This window comes from Aquila chrysaetos, unplaced genomic scaffold (genome assembly GCF_900496995.4).
Source record: "Aquila chrysaetos chrysaetos unplaced genomic scaffold, bAquChr1.4, whole genome shotgun sequence".
NCBI lineage: Eukaryota > Metazoa > Chordata > Aves > Accipitriformes > Accipitridae > Aquila > Aquila chrysaetos.
In genome coordinates this window covers 131,667-153,498 of record NW_024470387.1, presented here as the reverse complement: position 1 = coordinate 153,498, position 21,832 = coordinate 131,667, and the positions used below count along the sequence as shown (strand labels likewise).

The following is a 21,832-nucleotide window of genomic DNA, read 5'->3' as shown; positions in this document are numbered from 1 at the left end:
GTCATTGCTAACGCTGCTTCTGAACGTACCTTGTTTTGCTCTGTTTTTTTTCCTTTTTTGTATGTTAATGCTGCTGAGCTTTAATTGTGAGTTTGCCCCGGTTTCAGGTGCCTGTGGACAGACAGGGTGGGGGGAGGTTGCTGAATGAGAAAGCAGCATCATTTAATGTCTGGCTTTTCCTTTCAAGTTTCCGTTCAAGTCATTTCTCCATTTCACCTGTCTGTGCCTGTGTTGCATGCAGCATCTCTGCAGCTCGGCTGGAGCACGGGCTCTGGTGGCTTCCCGGCTGCTGGAGGGTGCTTGGCTTGTGGAAGTTGCATGTTAATAATAACATTTTTCCTGCCTTAGTGATGCTAGCCATGCTGTTGGGTTCTGCTTTTAACATTTCCAAAGGCTTGTCGTATCTGGATTCCCTGTCAAGCTGGCGTTTGCAGGTTACAGCACGGACTCTGGTTTGTGCTCTGGTAGTGTCCTATATGTTTATTTTTAGCATAACCAGGATATCATTGTTCAGCTTAAAGAGAAATCCTGAGAATTTTTGCCTGATCTTAAAGAAGTGAAAATAAAAATAACCAAAGGCACAAACGTGCAACTTCACTGGCCATGCTGTGTCAGCGAGAAGACTTTGCCGTTTTATTAACATTACAGTAAATGCTCTTGATTTATGTCTGTGGTTCCTTGAGCTCACCAAATACAGTGAAATACTTTGTTATGTGGTGATTACTTTAAGAGCTCCTGTTTAATCCACTTCAAATGAAAAGTTTTACAAACGCTGATTTTCCTCTGCTTCCAGCAGAAGGGTGGAGCGGTGGGGCCAGCCCAGTGCTCATCACTCTGGCAGGGAGCTTTACAAATCTGACCGCCGCTTGATTTAATCCTGCTTTTCCTGTTGTTTCTTCCCCTTGCACATGCTGTCTCTGTACATGATCATGCCTGTAAGAGAGTGCATGTGCAAGGTGTTGCCGGTTGTTTAAAATGCAAAATTTCTTGTAGTGTATACCCAGCAATAACGCAGGTAACATCACCGTGGGAAAAACACCCCGAGGGAGCTTGTCTTTCTGCTGGTGGAGTGCTGTGGGGGTAGAGACAGTGTTAATGCCAACAGGTTTTGTCTGGAGAAGGCTTGGTTCCTCCAAGAGGCTGAGTTCCCTGATGGTGAGCAGGATGGCATCCTGCCTGCTCAGGTGGGCAGTGCTGGCCTTTGCTCAGTTAATGCCCGGGCATCAACTCCAGCAGCTGCCAGCCCCGCTCAGGGGGTGCACGCAGGCCCCCTCCACCCGCTGCTGGGAACCCTCGTGGAAACTACGTGGAAATCTCTGCAGCAGCAGTTCCAGTCTGAGAAGTTCTGCTTTTCTGCATGCGAAGCCCTCACTCAAACTTCGTCCAGCAGAAGTGTTTAGCAATACAGTATCAGTCCTGCCTGGTGCAAGGTGATGCTAATACAAGTGTGCTCATCCGTAGTCATGACAGTGCCAACATTCAGTGCTCCCGGCTGGGTCTGGGTCAAGACTCCTGCACTCGGAACAGAACTGAGTTAGGAGAGACCTGTGATCTGCAGCCCCACATTTGAGATGGGCAATGCTGGCCCCACCGCAGGCAGTTGTTGGTAGACAGGAGGAGTTTTCCCAGAGTTCTTGCTGCTAGAAGTGAAGTTCGTATCTGAGTGCATCTGTTCTGAGCCCCAGATGCTCTCCTTGCTCCTGAGTGCAGGACCTGCCAAGGGAACAAAGGTTGTGTAATGTCATCAAATATTTATGCAGCAACATTATGCAGCAGAGTTCAGAACCGCCAAATGAAATATTAATAGCCACAGCTGGGTGGTGCAGAGCATCCCAGGATCCAGGAGGGCCCAAAGTTTTTGTATTAAGCTACTACATAGTCTGGAGCCTGGTGGAGGTTTGAGCATCTGCTCCCAGCTCCCGAGCAGGGCTCCTGGATGCTCCCGTAGCTGTGAAGAGCTTTGCTGATGGAGTCCTGCTGCCTCCCTCCTGCACGCCGTCTCTTCGCCAGCTGGATGCCATACCCTAACAGCTAGAAGGGGGAGAAGCCAGTGTCCCAGTCCAGCCGCCTTTCTGCCAGACACTTGCGAGTGTTCCCTGGAGCACAGCGGGTGAATTGCTGACACGAGGCATGCTGTGTGACAGCCGGATGGAGAGGAGGACGGCTGGGGTGGCAGGGAGCCCGGTCACCCTCCGGTCCTGCCAGAGAGCAGCAGAGCCCCTCGCCAAGGAGCTGCTCACCCGGGGATCTCAGAGCTGACACTTCAGCTTTTTATAGTCTTCACGTGGTGTTATGTGGAGGGGGACCAAAATGGCCTTACACCAGAGGAGGTGTGAAACCAGGATTAATCTCTGTCATTTAGTGTGGCTAGCTTTTAGAGAAGGCTTAGAGGTTTCTCCCTTTTTGAAGGGTTTGGTGTCATTCGAGTAGGGGAAGATGCTCGGCATCTCCCCACCCCATCGCCCAGCTAGGGAGAGGTTCAGTGGTCGCTTGTTGAGTATTTCCCTTGATGTCTGGCTGCTGCGGCAGGCAGCACTAAGCTGTATTTTGAATGCAGAGACTTGGTTGTCGATGTGAAACACCCCAGCCCCTGGCTGCTCGTTTCTGCCACGCACCAGGGTGCTTTCAGTGCTGACTGCGCAGAGCAGGCAGCAGGATGGCAGGGAGCACTGTGCCCAGTGGTGGGGGCTCTCTTGAGTTCCCCCACAATGTGCTGCATTGGGAGGCACGTGCTTGGCAAGGAGTGGAAGCATCTCCCTGCATGTGGCTTGCAGAGTCCCCGAGGGAGGGGGTTTTTCAGAGCGTTTTTCAGATTTTTGGTGCCACTCAATGTAATCTTTATTTAGCAGGACTCTTCAAAGATGTTGGAGTACTCCTGAAGAGCTTATACCACTGCTCCTAAATAAGCCCTGCATTTATCTGAGGGTTTTAAGCTTTTACTGTTGTCATTACGTTTTCCTGGCAAATTTTGCCAAGCAGAAAATGTTACGGAAGACGGGTATCTTCCCTTAGTATTGAAGTGAGTGTCCTGTTGAGTGCAGCCTTTTAGAAAAGGCTGGAAGTGAGCAAAATAGGATTTAGCCTAAGTAATGCAATAGGTAATCGGTTATTTAGAAGTGATAACCCATCCAGTTCTAATCTATATTTAAAAAAAAAAAAGTAGCTATAAGGTCTCTTGGCTAGTTTATCAAGGCCTTGGGGGGAAATACGACCATTGCTTCTGAATATCAGAGAGAAGCTGTGGTGGTGGGTGCGATGTTGCACTGGTCTGGGATGGGTCTGCCGCTGGGTTGCAGGGGCTGAGCGTTTGCTGATGGGCTTGGTATGACCAAATGTTTAGCTCATGACTGCATCCTTGGGTAGGATCACATGGCAGCATTTTTATTGATCTTTTCTGTTCTTGGTTACTTTAAGTTGTGGATTAGGTAATAGAATAAAAAATGAAGCAGAATGTGAAAAGCTTTAAAACACGCTCTAGTGTTTTAAAGCTGCAGCTGGAAAGCAGATGCCCCTCCCAGCAGTTCCCTCTGCCCGGTCCCATGGCTTCCAGCACCTGAGGGCTCCCTGCCTGCACCCAGAGCACTGCCCATCCAGCTTTCCCCACTGCCGGCCAGCAGAAGAGTGCTGCCAGCTTCACTGTTACCGGTTGTTATATCAGTTATGGTTGGATTATTTGTTAACAGGAAAAATATTTGTTAACTGATGTGTAAGTGTACAGCAAGGATGTGCTGAGATGGGTGGTGTGGCCTCCCCAGCCTTCGACCTGAGAGCACCGACTTGGTGATGGTTATGTTACTGCTATGCTGCATGAGCAAACGGTGGGTGTATTTGGGGGGGTGGAGGGTCCTGCCTTGAAGTAGATGGATGCATTTACTTCCAGAAATGAAAAGAAAATATGGAAGTGTTTGAGAAGAAGCTCCATGTTGTCCCTGCGAGTTTTATGACTAAAGAGAAATAGAGCCCGGGGGCTCCAGCATCTCTGTGGGCAGCTGGTTTGGTGATGCTCTGGTGCCTTCAGAAAACCAAAGGGGTGAGGGGAGGGGGGGAAAAAAAATTTAAAACCAAAACCCCTTCAATCTCACACCGAAGTGACCTCTCGGAAAGGTGCGTTGAGTTAAACCCACTCCTTGTCAGCAGACCCTGGTGAACCCAGGCAGTCGGCCTTCTCCCCAGCTCTGTGGTCCTGCACCTTGCTGAAGGGAGAGAAGCGGGGCTGGAGCTCGATGAGCGATCTCTGGTCTAGGCAAGAGAACCTGACCGGGAGGCTGTGCTGCTGCCGGGCTCTGTGTCTCTGTGTCTGCGGGAGCTCTGCTAGCAGGGTTCCACCTGGAGCTGCCCTGGGAGCGTGGGTTAATGAGCTCGTACACCTGATGCCGTGCACACTAATTGCCGTGATGTCTTTTGTTTCCTTTACCTTGTTCTCTGCTGCATCTGCTGCTGCGCTGCTGGTCTGTATCTCTGCTCCTGTCTGTCCCTGTATGAATGTCTCTCCTCCTCTGCCTTCCAATCCTGTTGCCCTCCAGACCACCGCCCGGCGGCCCAAGGTGAGCAGCTGTGATCAGGGGCACTGAGCATGCCCTCTGTGTTAAATACCAACTTGCTGAGTGCTAACCCCAACGTGCGCTTGCTCTTGTCCTTCCATCTCGTGGAGGAGCTCGCAGGAGCCATGTGCTCCTCTGGAGCGTGTCTAAATCGCTGGGGACAAGCTGCCTGGGCAAGATGGCTATAGAAGAGCTTTGTGCTCTTGGCCAGAGCTCATCTAACGGAGTGGAGCATAAAAGCAGTGTAGTAATGCCCAGAGCATGCTGCTTGTTGTCCCTCTTAATGTTACTACTTGCTTCTCACTGACTGCCGTTTCCCAGCTTATGTGGGTTACTTTTCAGTGGGATCTTGAGGTTATCTGTTGGAGGAGAGGTGAGAGCCAAGAGGTGTCAGCCAGGACTGGATTGATTCCAGCACAGAGAATCGCTCACGTTTTGAGGTCTGCCCCTAGCCAGCAGGACTTGCCTTGCGAAGGGGCACATGGTTGAAGGAGAGCAAACAAGGGAGATGAATCCTCAAAGAACTCTATCATAGCCGAGTTATGGTTTGTAAATGGTGAACAATTTTTTTCTCTTCTGTGAAGGGGTACATTGCAGGGAGGGCTTTATTTTCACGGGCTTGTACAAGAAACTCAAACCAGGGCAGTGATGGATTCATTCAGTCCCAAGGCAGCTGGGATCCCAGCTGCCAGGCATCTAGTTTTCCCCTCCGAAAAATAACATTGTTAACTGTCATTTTGGCACTGTAGGGCCAGAGCCCAGGCTGAGGTAGCACCTCACGGGGAAGAAGAAAGTGTGACAGAAGTATATGAGCGCAGTGTGAGGAGGAGAGTCCACCACTCCTTCTGTAGGTTAAATTTTCCTCTAAAATGTCTCCTCCCCAAACACTTGAAACACAGCAAGGATTTTGCTGTGAGTCCATGTGATGCATTTACAGTAAGGCAGAGAAGTGAGCTCAAGGTAAGCAGCTTTTGTGTGCTGGTGTGGAGTTTAAGCCAGTTTCCAGGCCCAGCTGGGAGTTTACCCTTTGCCAGGGCAAGTCCTGGAAAGCTCTCAGTGGATCATGTACCATTGCCCTCAGTTTGAATGGTGTTCTTGTTCTCTGCAACCTCTGCTGGAGAGAAGCTATGAGTGGATGTCCTATGTGACCTCCTCCTCCTTTAGCCCCTCATCTATGCTGGGCAAGAATTAGATGGAGTTGAAGACACCCCTGCATGCGTGTTGAGATCAGAGCTGTTGCCCATGTTGACCAGCTGCTCTGGCACTCTGCAGCATTGTGGGCCCCTCTCAAGCCATTGCATCCTATTCTGGTTGGGCTCACGGATATGTCCGCATCAGATAGGGTCAGTTGGCAGGCTGCTTTCTCTGGCAGCTTGGACCTTCCTGGGCTCCTGGGAATGGATTTTCAACAGGAAGCATTAGTGAAGGCTGTCCAGTAGCTGTGCAGAGGGCTGTAGGAGATGCCATGCTGCATTTTGGCCCTTTCTGGAAGAAGGTACATCCCTTGGACCTTCCCTGACCCCAGCTGCCAAAGCCAAGTTGCGCATCTCTGAAGGTTTCCAGCTCTTCAGATGCGATGAGCAGTGGAACGCCACCAGGTGTGTCCCTGGCGATGCTGCTCTGTCCCCACAGAAGCTGAAAGCTCACTTTGTGAAGGGTTTTTAATCCCTAGATCAGCAGGAACAAGAGCAACGTCCTTGTTTTGAGTAGTGTATTTCTTGGAGGTAGCGTGTGTGTGGCTTGGCGCCATGGAGACTGTTCCCAGGCAGGGGCTCGCACCATCCCTGGGAGAGCCCGGGATCACACCTGGGACTGGAGGGCTGAGCTGCCTGCCTGTCCACGGGGCGTTTTACCTATCACAGTTGAGTTAGCTCAGATTTGCCTAGAATAAGCTAGGAGTCGGCAGAAGATCCGACTACAGCATGGCAAGTGAGCGCCTGGTTTCTACGTCCTGCGGCCGCTTTAGCAGGCGGGTGCAGAGGGGTAGATGCCGCGCATGTCCCGGCTGTGTCCTTGCATGTGCCTGGCCAGCCTGGGGTGAGCCATGTGCCTTGGGAAACTGCAGTGCACCAAAAAGCCAGTCTTGAGGAGTAAAATAAGAAGTCCGGAAATTAATTTACACAGCGTTAGATGCCACAGAGGTGAGTGCCCCAGAAATACAGGTCCATGAGGAAAAGAGCAGAGGTTTCTAATGGACCTGGTGCTTTCCTTCAGACATCGGCTTCCCTTGGTCACCTGGGTTATGTGGCCAGCTTCACTGCTGGGTTCCTAGCCAGCAATTAACCGCCTCGTAAGCACTGATGAAGCAGCTCTCTGCTGCTCTTGTTCCTCCAGGCTCCACTGGTTTTCCCTGGACTCTGGTGAACTCTTTCATTTTCTCCTTCTGTTCCCCTAAAATTCAGTGCTTCTTCCCCCCAGCTGGTGTAGTTGCAGAGAGAGGGTGCAGACTTGGGCGCCTGCCGCAGTGCGTCCCCAACAAGCTGCCGGTGGTGCTGGCACACGTGGGCACAGCAGCACCTGACTCAGGCTCCTGCAAAAGCCGAGCAGCAGATGTGTCCTGTCATGTTTCCAGATATGGAGGATGGACAGGGGTGAAACCTTCCCCACTCCCGTCTCGGTGTGCTTTGGGGTTTTACTGTCTCATCCTCTGGAGCTGGAACACCAAAACCTCTGCAAACACTACCGAGGACCCTCGTTAGTCCCTGCTCTGATCCCCTCCGACACGCTCACTTGATAGGCAGGATCTGCCCTCATGTCCCAGGACTTCGCGGTGCGAGCTGGTCTTGCCATGAAGAGCAAGGAGATGGGTCTGTACCTGCAGCAGCAGCGTAGGTAGATATGGTAGTACAAGAAAATAAAAGCAGCACAGTTTGTACGGAGAGGCAATCTTTTGTTGTCACTGCTACTGCAGGAGGGAGAGGGACTTGTCCTGTCTCAGGCCTGAAGCAGGGCTTGTGTGCTCAGAAAAAGATCCATTTTGTTTTTTTAACTATGTCAGTGGTGTAATAAAATTTTACCTTTCCCTTCAACAACCGATTATATGTGAATTTTGGCTGAGCCAGACTCCTCCCAGAGCTGTGCAAGATCGCAGCGTTCACGCTGCTGGGGAGTCTCTGCAGTAGTGCTGGTCCTCAGCACACTGCAGGCCTGGGTACAGCGAGGGTGCGGATGCACTCCAGCCAGCCAGAGCTGTTTTGCTGTTGATGTCTCTGCTGTTGCCATGCTCTGGGTTTCATCTGTGCTGGAAATGTGAGTCTGGGAGACAGTGGCTGACCTGGAGAAACACCCTGATGAAAGGAAACCAGAGATGAAGTGGTCTCAAAGAGTGCAGGGAGATGGACCAGTCGTGGAAGCGTTGTCTCCCTTGAAACATGCTCATCTGACTTTGTCCCTTGACCGTGTCGTTTTGCAGCCCACCCGGACCCCCAATTCTGCAGCATCCAGCGGCACGGCTGGACCCTCAGGCTCAGCTTCTGCCTCCGGTGGGGAGATGAGCAGCAGCGAGCCCAGCACGCCTGCTCAGACACCGCTGGTGGCCCCGGTTATTCCAACTCCCTCCCTGACCTCTCCGGTGCCACCTCTGGTTCCCTCACCCACAAAGGTAAGCTGTGGCCCAGGTAAGCTGTCGGCTCTGCCAGTGTGGAGGGTGGTAGCTCCTGAGGGGAGAAGAGAAAACCTGCTACCAGCACTGGGAGGAGGAGGACGAGGAAAAGGAGAGCAAGAGATCCTCTGAGGGGTCCCGCTGGTGGTCGCTGCACAGGGCTTGTGTGACCGCCCCAAAGGCTGTGCTGGGTGTTGGTACCACAGTCTGCGGGAGGAGCAGAGCAGCCAGGCACCAGAGGGACGGAGGGGACTGTGCACGGCTTGGCAGGGAGTTGGCCAAAGAACAAATGCAGAGGCCGACAGACTAAAGCTGGAAAGACACTCCCGAAGAGAAGAGGCCATAGCTTAATTTGGTTCCTGATGCACGTTCTTCCTTCCCGGGTCTCAGTGGGATACATGTGGCATCAGAGCAGTTTGGCAGGTGAACGTGCTGGGGGCCGAGGCTCTGAGTCGGAGCTTGAACCTGCCGGTGAGGGGAGAGCTCGACTGCATTAAATCCAGAGGAGGACCTGAACACTGCCTGCTCCACCCACTGGTGTTGGGTGAACTGGAGTGGAGGGACCAGCAGTGGATGCGCTTTGGGAATGCTCCTGCCTTCAGATACAAAGATGACTTAGAGAGGTCCAATATTTCCTAAACTTGGGTGTTTCTAATAATTATATCAGCATAGTTATTCCATTTTCGATCTTTAAAATAGTTTTTCATTACTTCCATCCTGCTTTGTATTAATTAGTTAAAATTAGAGCTTGTGAAAGATTTGGGGCATGAGGGCAAAGAATTAATAGCATGAGAGGACAAAGAGCTCACTCTGAGGTTGTATATTAAGGAAAAGGCTGGAAATGCCACCACTGTGTGGGAGGAAGGGATGTCCCCACTCCCCCAGGTTGCCCATGAGGACTCTGGTAACAGGTTTATCTAATGGGTGTAAAAACCATTCATTTGGTAGTACTGGTGGCATCTGTGTGACCAGGGTTGAGAAAGTAGCAGAGGAGAAATCTGTGTGGTTTTCCTATGCTGCTTGGTGTTGTGTAGGATTTTTTTTCAAAATCTGTTCCTTAATGTCACCCAGCTTCATGATTTTTAAGCTTTAGCCATGAGGCTGCTTTAACCCTGTGCTACTGCCAGAAGGGGGGGGATCGCATCCCCTTATCCTGCCCTTGCTCGCAGCCGTTTGCCCAGGTTTGCATCAGCCTTTCTCTGGCCGTAGGAGCTGAACCAGCAAATACAGGATCAGTTTTCCCTGGTGGGAGCTGACTGGGGGATTATGTGGATGCTGCTGTGGGATCAAGTGGGCACTGGTGAAGAGCACAGGGCCATCTCTGGCAGGGGCTGTCTGGGCTATGCCACTTAAAGACTGAATCGCCCTGGCTTCAGGCAGCTATGCTGCTCTTTGCGAGGGTTCTCACAGCAGCTGGGCAGGCTGCAAGTGAGGGAAGTGGGAATGTAAAGTCTAGGTACCGAGGGGAGCCTGGGGTCCATCGTACGGCACCGACGCTTATTTACAGAATTTAAAAGAGATGGGACCTCGGGTGGGGTTTTCTTTAAATGGCATGGACACCGGGCTTTCCTCAGAGGTGTGCAGTGACAGGGAACGGGGTGACAGGCGTGAGTGGCAGCACAGGACGTTCTGGCCAGTGTTAGGGAAGAGCTGTCATGGTGAGGGTGGTCGAACACTGGCATGGGTCTAGAGGGGGCTGTAGGACCTCGACCTTGGAGACAGCCAGAGCTTGGCTGGACGAGGACCTGAGCAGCCTCATCTGCTCAGCATGACTGAGCAGGGAGGTGGAGCAGAGACCTCCACTCCCCTCTCCCAACCTCAGTTATTGTCCCATTCTGTAAAACACAAGTGTACTTTAGATGTATGTATCAAGACAGGCCAGTGTAACTGATGGTATTCTCTGTCTCCAGAACAGCTCGGCAGAGTCCCAGTATCTCCATGAAGGCCAGGTGACCGCTGCCCCGAGGCTCTGGTTTGATAAGCGTGCATGTGGAAATTGCCCCATCAGCTCCATAATGGGGAGCTGAGGGTTTTGCCTCGGCCTAACTCACTCTCCAGTAACAGCTCACGTGTGGCTGTGCAATACCTTTATGACTTTGTGCTGCTTGAGTGGTGTTTCCCTTCCTGCGTGGGCAGTTCTGCAGTTGCAGCATAGCTGTTTAGAAACACGGTGCCAACCTTGCCTGTGTTTTAAGGCGAGTCAGGTGTGCCTTTGCCCTTGGAGCATAAGAGGCTTGTGCCAGGGAACCGTTATAGCCGGGGGGACTGCGACCCCCGAGGGGGCTGTGTTTGCATCTTGTTGGAAATCTCCAGCCTGTGTCCCTTTTCCATGCGCCAGCTTTCATTTCAGCCACTGTTGGCTTTGGTCTCAAGATAATGCTGCAGGACCCAGCTGCAGTGCTGTGTCACTGTGCAGCCACTCCTGGACCATTGCGTCCTGGTGTTGGTATCCTCCTCAAGCTGTATCTTTTACTACAGGTAAAGCTGGTTTCATGATGAAGCCCAACTAACGTGGCCCAAATTCACTTAGAGCAGAAGGGGGTGAATGCAGAGGGGTGCTGGCCAGCCAGCAGTGCTGCAGGAACGGCCCGAGGCACCCGCCTCTGTGTGGGTAACGGGCTAGAAAAGCCTCGGAGAAGGTCTTGGGCTGCCCATGCGAGCTGATCAGGGGTGCACAACAGAGACCGTTTCAGGAGTCAATCTGCTGAGGCAGGAGGATTCCCGGGTTTTAAGCTTGTACCTGGTTTGCTCTTGTAGAGCTCCCCGGGTCTGACACACTGTGGGTTACAATGCGCACTGGTCCCCTGGGTAGGGAGCGTGGGGGAGACCCCCCCGTACGAACGTCTGCTGTGCCCTGTAGGATGGGTGGGTGTTGGCGGATGAAGAAAGGGGTAGCAGTTCGCCCAGAGCACAGTGAAGTCGCGGCATGAATGCGCAGTTTGAGGTGCACCCTACGTGTGTGTGTCAGCATGTTTCTGAATTACACGCTAATAACTAAATCCACTGATTGCTGTAAGTCTGTACCATCGTGCACGTTGTTTTGATAGAACCTTTCTGTGAGATCTGGTTCTGTTTGTGAAAACGTGTTTCTTGCATGCCATTGCTCTACTCTGAGTAGGAGGAGGAGAAGAATTGCTGAAGGGTGAACTTGGACATGTTAGTGGTGGGGTTTATTTGGTTTTGTTTTTAAAGGATTTAGGCATCCATAGATCGCAGTGAAGTCAAAAGCAAGGTGCTCAGGACCTTTTGCCAGCCAAAAGGTTTATGTCAGTGTCTCAAGGAACATTTATCACACATTGTACATGTAGTAAAAATCAACAGATTAAAATGACAGACGGACTCTGTAGCTGCAAGTGTAGAGTGATGCGTTCTTCTAAAACTGCACAGTAACAATGCCAAAATACAGGCTAGCTGATGGGTCGGGTTCTGTGTGGGTTAAATTAATGTATCTGGAGCTCTCTCCAAAGGATGCCGCTGCTCCTTTCGGTAATTCTTGGTTTGATGTTGTAGGAGGAGGAAAATTTGCGTTCTCAAGTCAGGGACCTGGAGGAGAAATTGGAGACTCTGAAGATAAAGCGAAATGAAGACAAAGCGAAGCTTAAAGAGCTTGAGAAGTACAAGATCCAGCTGGAGCAGGTGCAAGAATGGAAGAGCAAAATGCAAGAACAACAAGCTGATCTCCAGAAACATTTAAAGGAGGCCAAAAAGGTGAGCGTCCCTGGGGAGCTGCGCAGCTTCGGTCCTGGGGCTTGCATAGGGAGAGGTGATTCCAGGGCTAATTCAATTGCTGAAAATGTGTGTGGGTTTTTTTTATGAAGTATCAGCTAGCCTTAAACTGTGTGCTGTCCTGACTCCTGTCTTCTGAATACATGCCAGGTCCTAAAATGGCCTCTGACCTCGCATATCGCTGTTCTCTACAGTGTAAATATTGATTTAGGTATTGAGCTGCCAGTGCAAATCCCAGATACAGTCAGACTACGTGGCATGTTTAATGCAGCATGTGAGCATGGGTCTGGTCCGTCATCGCAGTAGCACATGCAGCTTGTCCTGGAGCTGAAGTCACAGCTTTGTTCTCTAACCACATGAGATGTCAGAGCAGGCAGAGCCTTTGGGTGGACTTTGTACAGTCCTGCCAAGGTACCAGAGATGATGTGCATCCCAGGATTTGCTTTGCTTTTTGCTGCCTGCCTGCCCCATCTGTCAGACAGCCTGACCTTTGAGGCAGGAACATCTGATCTGTCCCTGAGTCAATTCCTCTATCAGTGCAACTTTCAGGCTTGTGTAGGGTAAGATAAGTTGACATTAGAGGTGGTTTCCTTTAATGGATGGGGATGAAGATTGTGATAGTTGAGGAGGAAGTTGCCCATCTCAGCTTGCAGGATAGGTGTCCAAGTGTGGCAGCAGAGTGTGGCAGCAGCCACATTTCTCTGGTTTAATCTGCTGTTGAGGTCTGCCAGTGCTGTGGGAGGGACATCATTCAAATTCAGACCTGCTGATAAACTGCCAGTCCCACCGTCAAAAGCTTAAGTAAAGCTCCTGGAGATCTTGCAACTGGCTTAAAAAATCAGTGGGCTCCAGCAGCTTTAAGAGCATTGCCATGTATTGAGGTTTCCAATCCAGCTGGAAGAGCCCGCCCTGTAGGAAGAGGCTCACTGGTGATGCCGCGGGATCTGTTCATCTCTCCCGATGCTGACCGTGCAGCCTAAGCTTTCCCGCTGTCCCAATGCCTGGATGTCTTGAACAATTTTTAAAACTGCCACATCTGCGTGGTGGAACGGGTTTTTTTGCCCTGCACTTGTCTTTGGCTCTCCAATGTTTTTGAAGCAGCAGCTTGTCCCTCTTCTTGCTTGCTTCTATGTTATGTTAAAGCAATATACTTTGGAAGTGAGCAGTATGTTCCTGCACAGTGCTTATGGCTTAAAGCAGTTGCATCCCAATGTGGTTTCATTTTAAATACAGCATTAATATAAGCTTTGGTTTTGTTGTACTGAGTTGATAATCAGCATTGAGTCTATTTGGGAACTGGGCTGAAGCAAGCTGGAATATCTCAGGAGCTGTTGTTAAACAGTGATGAGGTGATCCAGTCCTCTGGAGTCTCATCTGAGCTAAGCAGTGACGGGTATCTGGGAAGGCTGAGGGGTGTGTGAGGGGTCTTACTGATGTGTATAAATACCTGATGGGGGAAGTAAGAAGTCAGAGCCAGACTCTTCTTCGTGGTGCCCACTGAGAGTGCAAGAAGAAAGGGGCACAAACTGAAATACAGGAAATTCAGTTTAAACGTAAGGAAAAACCTTTTCCCTGTGAAGGTGATCAAACACTGGAGCAGGTTACTCAGAGATGTTTGGAATCTCCATCCCTGGGGATGTATGAGACACGATCAGACAAGGTCCTGGGCAGCTGGCTCAGCCGCCCCAGCTTGAGCAGGTTTTGGAGTAGACGATCTGCAGGGCTCCCAGCCCACCTCAGCCCCTGTGGGTGCGGGATGTGCGAGTCCTCCCTGCCCCAGTGACAGGGGTGTAAATGGGTGCTCCCTTCCCCATATGCTGTGTCTTTCCTGACCTGCTCTGGAGTGGGTTCCTCTCTCCAGTGGCTTCCTGGGGGGGGGGTCCTGATCCTGACTGTCTAGTGTAGACTTTAATCTGTTAAAACTCATCTCCCTTTAGCTAAACTAACACATTTTGAGCTCCTGCCCTGTGGGGCTGGTTGATATGAGTCACTGCCAGTGAAAGCCACAGGGCTTTGGAGCTAATGAATCTTAGCGTTGCTCGTTATCAAGCAGCATTTCTCCTGTGGCTGCTCTGCTGTTGCTGAGCCTTGCCTTGGGGTGTCATTTGAAATGTCTGCTGCAGGTTGGTGAATTCCCTCTTTCCCTTCTCCCCAAGGACAGGTTACCTGCTCTTTGCATCCGTGCCTGCTGCTCCCAGGCAGACGGCAGGACCTAGCCGAGCTTTTGCTTCTCTCTGCCCTAGTTTTCCAGGGTGGATTCTTGGTTTGTTTCCCCAGTGATTTATTTGATTGTGTGCTCCAGTACAAGCCTACATATTTTCTGTCTTCATATCTGTCTGTCCTCACCTGCAGATTGTTTTTCTGCTGGGCTCTTTCGTGGATTGGAGAAGGTGTGAAGCAGGGGAGAGGCCTCAGGAGAGGGGAGGTGGGCACCCTGGAGCACTGGCAGTGGGCCTTCCCCTCTCAGCCCAGATAAGCTGTTGTTAATTGGAGTTGAACCTCCTTTGGGACAGCCATGAGAGACATAATTGTCCAAGGCTTGTTGTGTGTGAGAGGGGTCTCTCCATCGTTGGCCTTGGGCTTCCAGGGTCTTCTCACCCATATGTGCTTGACCACAGGAAGCCAAAGATGCCTTGGAAGCCAAGGAGCGCTACATGGAGGAGATGGCAGACACTGCTGACGCAATTGAAATGGCAACTCTGGACAAGGAGATGGCAGAAGAGCGAGCAGAGTCCCTGCAGCAGGAGGTGGACTCCCTGAAAGAGAAGGTGGAATATCTCACAATGGACCTGGAGATCTTGAAGCATGAGATTGAAGAGAAAGGTGGGAAGGGGTCAGCTTTTGGGTCAGCCTGGGTCCCACTGCACAACGTAGCTCCCCACCGGGGAGGAGAACGCTTGACTGCCTTGGAGCAGCGGTGGCTCCTCACTGCTGGTTGCGGTGGGGCTGAGGCTTTGCCTCTGTGATTTCCTCCGGCAGCCACTGGTGCTTTCTGCTGCGTCCCCAGCCCTGCTTGGCAGGCAGAGGTACAACCATCACACATGGGCAGGTCAGCAGCAGGCAACAGCTCAGCTTCATCTTCACTGGAGTCCCAGCCTCACTGAGAAGGCAGAGATGGAGCTGCTGTGCTTTTGAGTCTGGGGACAAGTGATCCTGTCCTGGGCTTCGAGGAGCTCAGGCTTAGTTTTAATGCTTGTCATTTTCCTGGGGACAGTGGATCCCACCACAAAAAGTGTTTGACTGGGACAGACTTTATGTGGGAGGTAACAACTGCTTTTGTTCCTTACTGATCCAACCTCTCAGTTTCACACTGAGCACAGCTTCAAAACCAGTGCATTACCCTTGTTTTGATTCCCCTGTGGCCTCTTAGTTCTTGGTATTCAAGGTGAGCTTTAAAATTATACACAGCAGGAAACAAGCCAGCCTTTAAACACTTGTAGTATTGACATTCACTGGAAAACAAAATCAAACCCATAGAAGCACCAGATGATCAGGGAGGCTGAGGGATGTGACAGAAGGGTAGACGTGGCGAGGAACTGGGAAAAATGCAGGGAGGACAAGAGTAGTCTGCAGTGAGATGTGGAAATTTCTGACATGAGCAACATCTTTGATTGAGTTTGTTTTCACTGAATTGTGAGGGCCAGGAGGGTTGAGAGCTGAGAGCACTCACAGTATCCAGTGTCGTGCCACTGCCATAACCCAGCGGCTGCTCGGGTACAGTCTGTAGGTTGGTATGGTGATTATTCATCTGCACTAGCTGGCTTTGGTGGCATTGGGGGAATCTCTCAGCCTATGAACACCATTGTTATGTACCAGGCTTCAGTTTTGCTCAGTTGTGGGAGAGGGACTGACGCGTTTCCCCTTGGTGTGATGTAGCTGTCCTCTTACTGGTGTTTGTAACGTCACTTAGCGTTAAGAGAACTGGATCTGTTTAGCAGCTGCTATTTCTACACAAGCAGAATAATGCTTCCGTTCTACTGCAGGCTCAGATGGAGCAGCATCCAGTTACCAAGTCAAACAGTTGGAAGAGCAAAACGCGAGACTCAAGGAAGCTCTTGTAAGGTAGGAGGCCACTTGTGCTCCCCAAAGGCTGGGGTGCTGCCAGTGAGTTCCTATGGCATCTCACGCTCTCTTAGCCTAATAGGAGTTTGTGTCAGAGCACTGATCCAAATACTTCTCCTGAGCAGCCGATGTAACACCTGCTAGCTGGTCTTGGGTTGTTTCTGAGCTCTGGTGCTCCTTTAAGCATGCAACAGAGAAGGGGGAATCTCTTGTCACTGGAGACTAATGTAGATCGGGAGAAAATGAGCCGCTTCAGAAAGCTTCTGTATTTCATTCCTCTGTGCATGCAGTGCTCTGCTTCTCCAGCACAGCTGCAGGTTTGTTCAAGCAGCCTGTATAGGACAGTTCTCCAGACGCCTCCTGCGCAGGTCCTGCTTCAGGTTTCTTGAGCCTGGGACCTGGTTGTTGCCTTTCCCTGGTCAAGCCCATCTGCTGGGGCTTAGGGCTTTGGGGCTTTTCTTTCTGGAAGCCACATGTTCAGGTGGGGTCCCTCTGGTAACCACACCACTGCTTTCTGTCCCACCTCACTCCTCCCGTGTGGCTGTGGTTCAGTGTGTGGAGCGTGCTGTGTTGCCTTTGATGCAGAGAACAGCCTGTGCTTAAAGACAATTATTCCTGTAGGCCAGGAAGAGGTAGAGGAGGTGGAAGCATCCACTCCTGATGGGAAACACAAGAAACTGCCTTGCAAGGACTTCCAAACCAGTGTGTGTTTGGGGTGGGAGGTATAAAGAAGGTCCAAGTGAGAGCAGCTCCCAGCACCTGCACGCCCTGGGCAGAGCCACTTTGGGGCTGTTAGCAGAGCTGTTCGCCCAGGGGCCTCAATGTACACATAAGCAAAGCTCTGTTCTCAGTGCATGATGAAGCACCTTTCCTTGTCTGTGCTTTGTCTTCTTTCTGCTGCTGACCTTCCCTTTTACACTGTGAAAGGCTGTGAATGTGGCTTATTTTTCGTTGCTCACTGGGTTCTTCCTTTCTGTGCTTTAGCCTGTTCCATTTACAGCTATTCTTTCCTGCCTGTCTCTGTTGTCTATTTTTCTACATTCTCCTCTTCTGTTCTCTCTATCCCCTATTGCTCTCATTCTTTCAAAGGAAGGTGCCATCTCAGGCACTGATTCACCCCCATCCCTTGCTGTTAATGAGCTGTTCTCTGGGGACGCTGCTCGTGTCCCCCCCAGGGAGGGGCTGCGAGAGGCTCCAAAGGAGCTCTGCTCGCACTGCTGATGGGCATCCAGCACCAGCACAGGCAGGGGGTCTTGACTCTGCTGGTGCCAACCAAGAGCAATGTCTGGGAAGGGAATGGCTTCTCTTGCTCTGGTACCTGGGTCTCTGCTGTGCTTGTGATGGGTCTGGTTGCTCTGTCAAAGGATGCGGGACTTGTCTGCATCAGAGAAGCAGGAACACGTGAAGCTTCAAAAGCAAATGGAGAAGAAAAACACAGAGCTGGAGTCCCTGCGTCAGCAGAGAGAGAAGCTTCAGGAGGAGGTGAAGCAGGCAGAGAAAACAGTTGATGAGCTAAAGGAGCAGGTGAGTCTGTTGGGGGAAGGATAGGCGGGGAGGGGAAGTTTGCGGCCATTTGGGGCATTGAGCAACTCCTGTCAGGCAAGCTTGGGTCACCTCCTGGCACAGAACGCTTTCTGTCAGTCACTCTTGGAGAGCCATGCTTGGTAATACATCTGCAGGGGTTAATAATTCTGCGTCCCTGTGTAAAAGCAAACCCTGTTCCAGCAGCGGAACTCTGCTGGACTCTGCTTGGCCATAGGGTGGCTCTTGAACACAGGACATGGATGATGTGTTCTGCTTTCCAGGGCTAGTCTGTGTTTGCTGCTCGCTCAGCGCTGATCCATCACATCTTCCTGCCTGGGTGATCTTCATGAGGCTTGTTCCTGGCCAGGCTGAGGTGTCAGTGCAGGTGTGGGGCAGCCCTTAGGAAGGTTCTTCATTCACTGCAGAACAGCCTGTGCAATTCCTCTGAACTGCAGTTCTGGAGGGAAGCTGGCCTGATGGTCTCTGAGCATTAGCCTGAGTTAGGTAGAAGGTGGGCTGCTAGCAGAGGTGATGCTTCTTAATGCAAAGACTGAAATGCCCATTCCTCCATTAGTACTGTAAGTGTATAACTGCTTGCCTAGGTTGGGGGGACAGGGAGCTTGGAAAGCATTGTCACAAGTCTGCCAAGGCTCAGCCTGAAGGTCAGCATCATTTACACTGACCTGGAACTGTTCAAATTTGTGCCCTGATGCTGCAGCTAAAGAGCCAGTAACATCTCTAAGAGCCAAAGCCAAGCCTCTCTTCTCATGTGCTTTTCCTTCTGGGGCTGCTGGCTGTTCTGGTTTGAATTGTTTGCTCTCCTGAGGGATGCTGTTCTCTGCTATCAGGAGGGAGCTTAAGCACTGTCTGGCAAACCGTCACCAACCGTCAGGATGGGGAGACAGATTTATCAGCCATGTCCCACAACTTGGCAGAGTGATCCCCCAGTGGTATAAAAGGATTTTTGAGCTGCTTGCTGCAGCGTGTTGAGCTCCAGGTTGGAGGATGATGTGGTGTGTGCTTGCAGGTGGATGCTGCTTTGGGTGCTGAAGAGATGGTGGAGACTCTGACGGAGAGAAACTTAGACCTGGAGGAGAAGGTCCGGGAGCTGCGCGAGACTGTCGGGGACCTGGTAAGATGGACTCCTCTGGAGTAAGGGCTGGTATTGGAGGGCTTGCGCCGCTTGCTTCGTGCCTGGTGTGTGGCTGGGCTGATGCAAGGGCTGGTCCAGCCGATGCCTGGCAGTGAGGCTGCCCGAGACACTGTGAACTGCCTGGCAGCGGTGCCAGAGGGGACTGGGAAACCTCTCTGCAGGCATTACGCTCCGTGCTGCTTCCCAACAGTGCACCCTTCTGCTCTGCAGAACATGCCCCTTACACCCTGGGGTGCCCCTCTGCCCTGCTCCAAAAATGCCCAACTGCCATCGCTTGCTAGGCTGTGGTGTAACCGCATCCCATGTTGCCTTCTCCTTGCCAGGAAGCCATGAACGAGATGAATGACGAGCTGCAGGAAAATGCCCGGGAGACAGAGCTGGAGTTACGGGAGCAGCTGGATATGGCATCGGCGCGGGTCCGCGAGGCGGAGAAGCGTGTGGAGGCTGCGCAGGAGACCGTGGCCGACTACCAGCAGACCATCAAAAAATACAGAAAGCTGACTGCACACCTTCAGGTGCGGCCCTTTGGTGCCCCTGGCATGGCAGCGGGGCAGTTCCCGCTGGAGCCGTGCTCCTCTGGGAGTCCACCTCGGTGACGAGGAGACTGAGCATATGTAGGCAAAAGCATTACCAGAGGAGGTGGTCCCTGGGGGCAGGAATGGCACACTGCCTCCTGCTCTCGTGGGAGATGGGCACGGCAGAACACAGATGGCTAATGCTGGAGAGCAGGTTCCTAATTGAGCTTTCCTGGGGACCTCCAGCAGTGCCAGACTGCATGTGCTTCTTGTGACCTCTGACAGCCCTGCCTGTCCTTCTGCCTGTGTCCAGATGGGGCTCGCTGGCAGAGCCCCTGCTGAAGTCAGCACTGTAAAAGACTTCTGAACACATGGCTGCTTCAGCTTTTTACTGTGCTGTGCTGCTTGTGCTCCAGGCTTGGGAACCAAGTCCTGGACGAGACAGAATAGCGTGGGGTTGTTCCAGCACTGGGCTTGGTTCTCCTGGGCTTTGCTGGCAGTGAAAGGAGATGGGTAATGAGTCTGTGTGGATTCCTTGGCTTCGATACATTGTGTGGTCAGCCGAGCATTTGGAAAGCACTTACATTCCTCTTCCTTACTTTCATCCATCATTGTGTGTGTTGCACAATGAGCCCCCGGTGATCCCCCCCTGCCCTCCCCAAGGAAGGGGGCACTGGGAGGTGAGGTGTGTATGTACTGCAGAGGGTGTGGGATTACAGATCTCCTCTGTGCTGCTTGTCTCTATGTGTAATCGCAGCTTCTTTCTGTGCTCAGGATGTGAACCGAGAACTCATGAGTCAGCAAGAAGCGTCTGCTGAGAAGCAGCAGCAGCCTCCTCCCGAGATGTTTGACTTCAAGATTAAATTTGCAGAGACGAAAGCCCATGCTAAGGTAGGGCCAGCAGGAGAGCTGTGCACCAGGCATGTGAACTGAACAGGGTACATTCCTTCCTGTGTGCGATGCTCCTGAAGCAGTGGCACTGAGGCACGGCACCGGCATGTGGGTGCCAGGCTCGGAGTGGGTATTCCCCATGCAGTGGGGCTGGCCTGGGGGCACAGGTCTTGGTGTTGGCCTGTGGTGCTTATGCCAGCCGTGGAAACAGGCTGAGGCGACTGTCAGGATGTTTCTCTCTCCTAAGAGAAATGTCAAAGTTCAAATACTGCTGTGCAAAAAGGGATGTTTTCTTGTGAAAGAGCGTGCTCAGAGCTGACAACGTAAGCATTGTTTTTATCACACTGTGAACGCTGGCAGGAAAGAAAGAATGCTTGTGAGCACAGATACATGGTGTATCCTGTACCCGGGGTTAGAGCAGAGCTCCAGACCAGTCCCTGGGTACCTCCACAGAGCACCCGTTGGTCATAATGAGAAATGTTTCCTGTGACAGCCAGGGAGCAAGGTGTTAGCTGTGTCCCGGGATGAAAGAGTCTCCAACTTTGTAAAATACTGAACGGGCTGGGACGCAGCGGGCTGGGGAGGGGACTGAGCGGGCTGCCTTGACCCTGTGTCTCCTGCAGGCCATCGAGATGGAGCTGCGCCAGATGGAGGTGCAGCAGGCCAACCGGCACGTCTCCCTCCTCACATCCTTCATGCCCGACAGCTTCCTGCGCCACGGAGGGGACCATGACTGCATCCTGGTGCTGCTGCTCATCCCTCGGCTTATCTGCAAGGTGGGATGGGTGTCTCGGCTCCCGCCTGCCTGGGGGAGTTAGGCCTCGTCAAGAGCTTGTGCTAATTCTTCCTTTGAAGCTTTGAGCTGGGGCTGTTTCCTGCGCTGGGCTGATGGGGCTTGGAGCGTCGTCTTCAAACCCGCTGTGCCACTGGGGCTAACCAGGAGTTGGTGGCTGTGCCGCGGCTCTGCAGGAAATATATCTTTCCTTTCTGTCCCAGCTGAAGTTGGGATTTTGAATGTTTACTTGGAGAACTTGTGAAATTGTCTGGGAGGAGGGAGGAGGAGGAGGAAGCGGGAGTCCCTGCCCGCAGGTGGTGGTAGGTCGGCAGTTGGAGCACCCAGCTGTGGTACTGGTGGGTCGAGCCTGCCAGTTTGGGCAGGGCAGGCCTGTGAGCCTCGGTGTCTTGCAGCACTGGCCAGGGGATTGGTGGTCTGCTGTCCTTCTTTATTCCCCTTCTCTTCTGCAGAAATCTTTCCCAGGAAAGCTTGCTTTTTGGGAGTGTGTGGGGGGTGTTTGGCTGGTCTGTGGCTAAGTGCAACAGATCAGAGCAAGCATAGGAAGACTGAAGGTTTGCCCTCTTCCCCAACAGGCTGAACTGATCAGCAAACAGGCTCAGGAGAAGTTTGATCTGAACGAAAACTGTGCAGAGCGCACCGGCCTCAGGGGCGCAGCGGGAGAGCAGCTGAGCTTTGCTGCCGGGCTGGTCTATTCTCTGAGCCTCCTTCAGGCTACGCTGCACAAATATGAACAGTGAGTACCCAGCCCTTCTCCTCACCCTCGATCCCCACCCGCTGCACCATCTGGAAGCATGGAGGAGCTCTGCAGCATCGCAGCAAGGCCTGGTCCCCACTGGAGTTAAAGATATCTTGGCAGCTAGGCTGGAAGAAAGCTGAGGGATCCCATTTATTGCCTTGTGATGGGAGTATTTACTTCTCTTGTAACTCCTTCCTTGTTTTCCTCCCAAGAATTGACATGTGAAGGGATCCAATCCTCTAGCATGTGTTGCTTGTTATTCAGCTGTGACCGTGTCTTGAGGCCAG

General features: G+C 52.0%; 1 protein-coding gene across 16 annotated transcripts in view; it reads left to right on the top strand.

Moving 5' to 3' along the window:
* The window catches only part of DCTN1 (dynactin subunit 1), an 86,298-nt gene that overhangs the window by 52,418 nt on the left and 12,048 nt on the right, over nucleotides 1-21,832 (top strand). For 7 of the 16 annotated variants that reach the window (XM_041121853.1, XM_041121854.1, XM_041121851.1 and 4 more), the window contains 12 exons: nucleotides 4,524-4,544; nucleotides 7,954-8,142; nucleotides 10,053-10,091; nucleotides 11,653-11,850; nucleotides 14,487-14,691; nucleotides 15,852-15,930; nucleotides 17,295-17,454; nucleotides 18,482-18,586; nucleotides 18,931-19,122; nucleotides 19,897-20,013; nucleotides 20,637-20,789; nucleotides 21,382-21,542. In XM_041121853.1, coding sequence (XP_040977787.1) covers nucleotides 4,524-4,544; nucleotides 7,954-8,142; nucleotides 10,053-10,091; nucleotides 11,653-11,850; nucleotides 14,487-14,691; nucleotides 15,852-15,930; nucleotides 17,295-17,454; nucleotides 18,482-18,586; nucleotides 18,931-19,122; nucleotides 19,897-20,013; nucleotides 20,637-20,789; nucleotides 21,382-21,542 — 1,619 coding nt within the window. Of the gene's footprint in view, nucleotides 1-38; nucleotides 3,819-4,523; nucleotides 4,545-7,953; nucleotides 8,143-10,052; nucleotides 10,092-11,652; nucleotides 11,851-14,486; nucleotides 14,692-15,851; nucleotides 15,931-17,294; nucleotides 17,455-18,481; nucleotides 18,587-18,930; nucleotides 19,123-19,896; nucleotides 20,014-20,636; nucleotides 20,790-21,381; nucleotides 21,543-21,832 lie in introns of those variants that run through there. The other 9 variants (XM_041121855.1, XM_030006536.2, XM_041121857.1 and 6 more) reach the window with 4 other exon arrangements.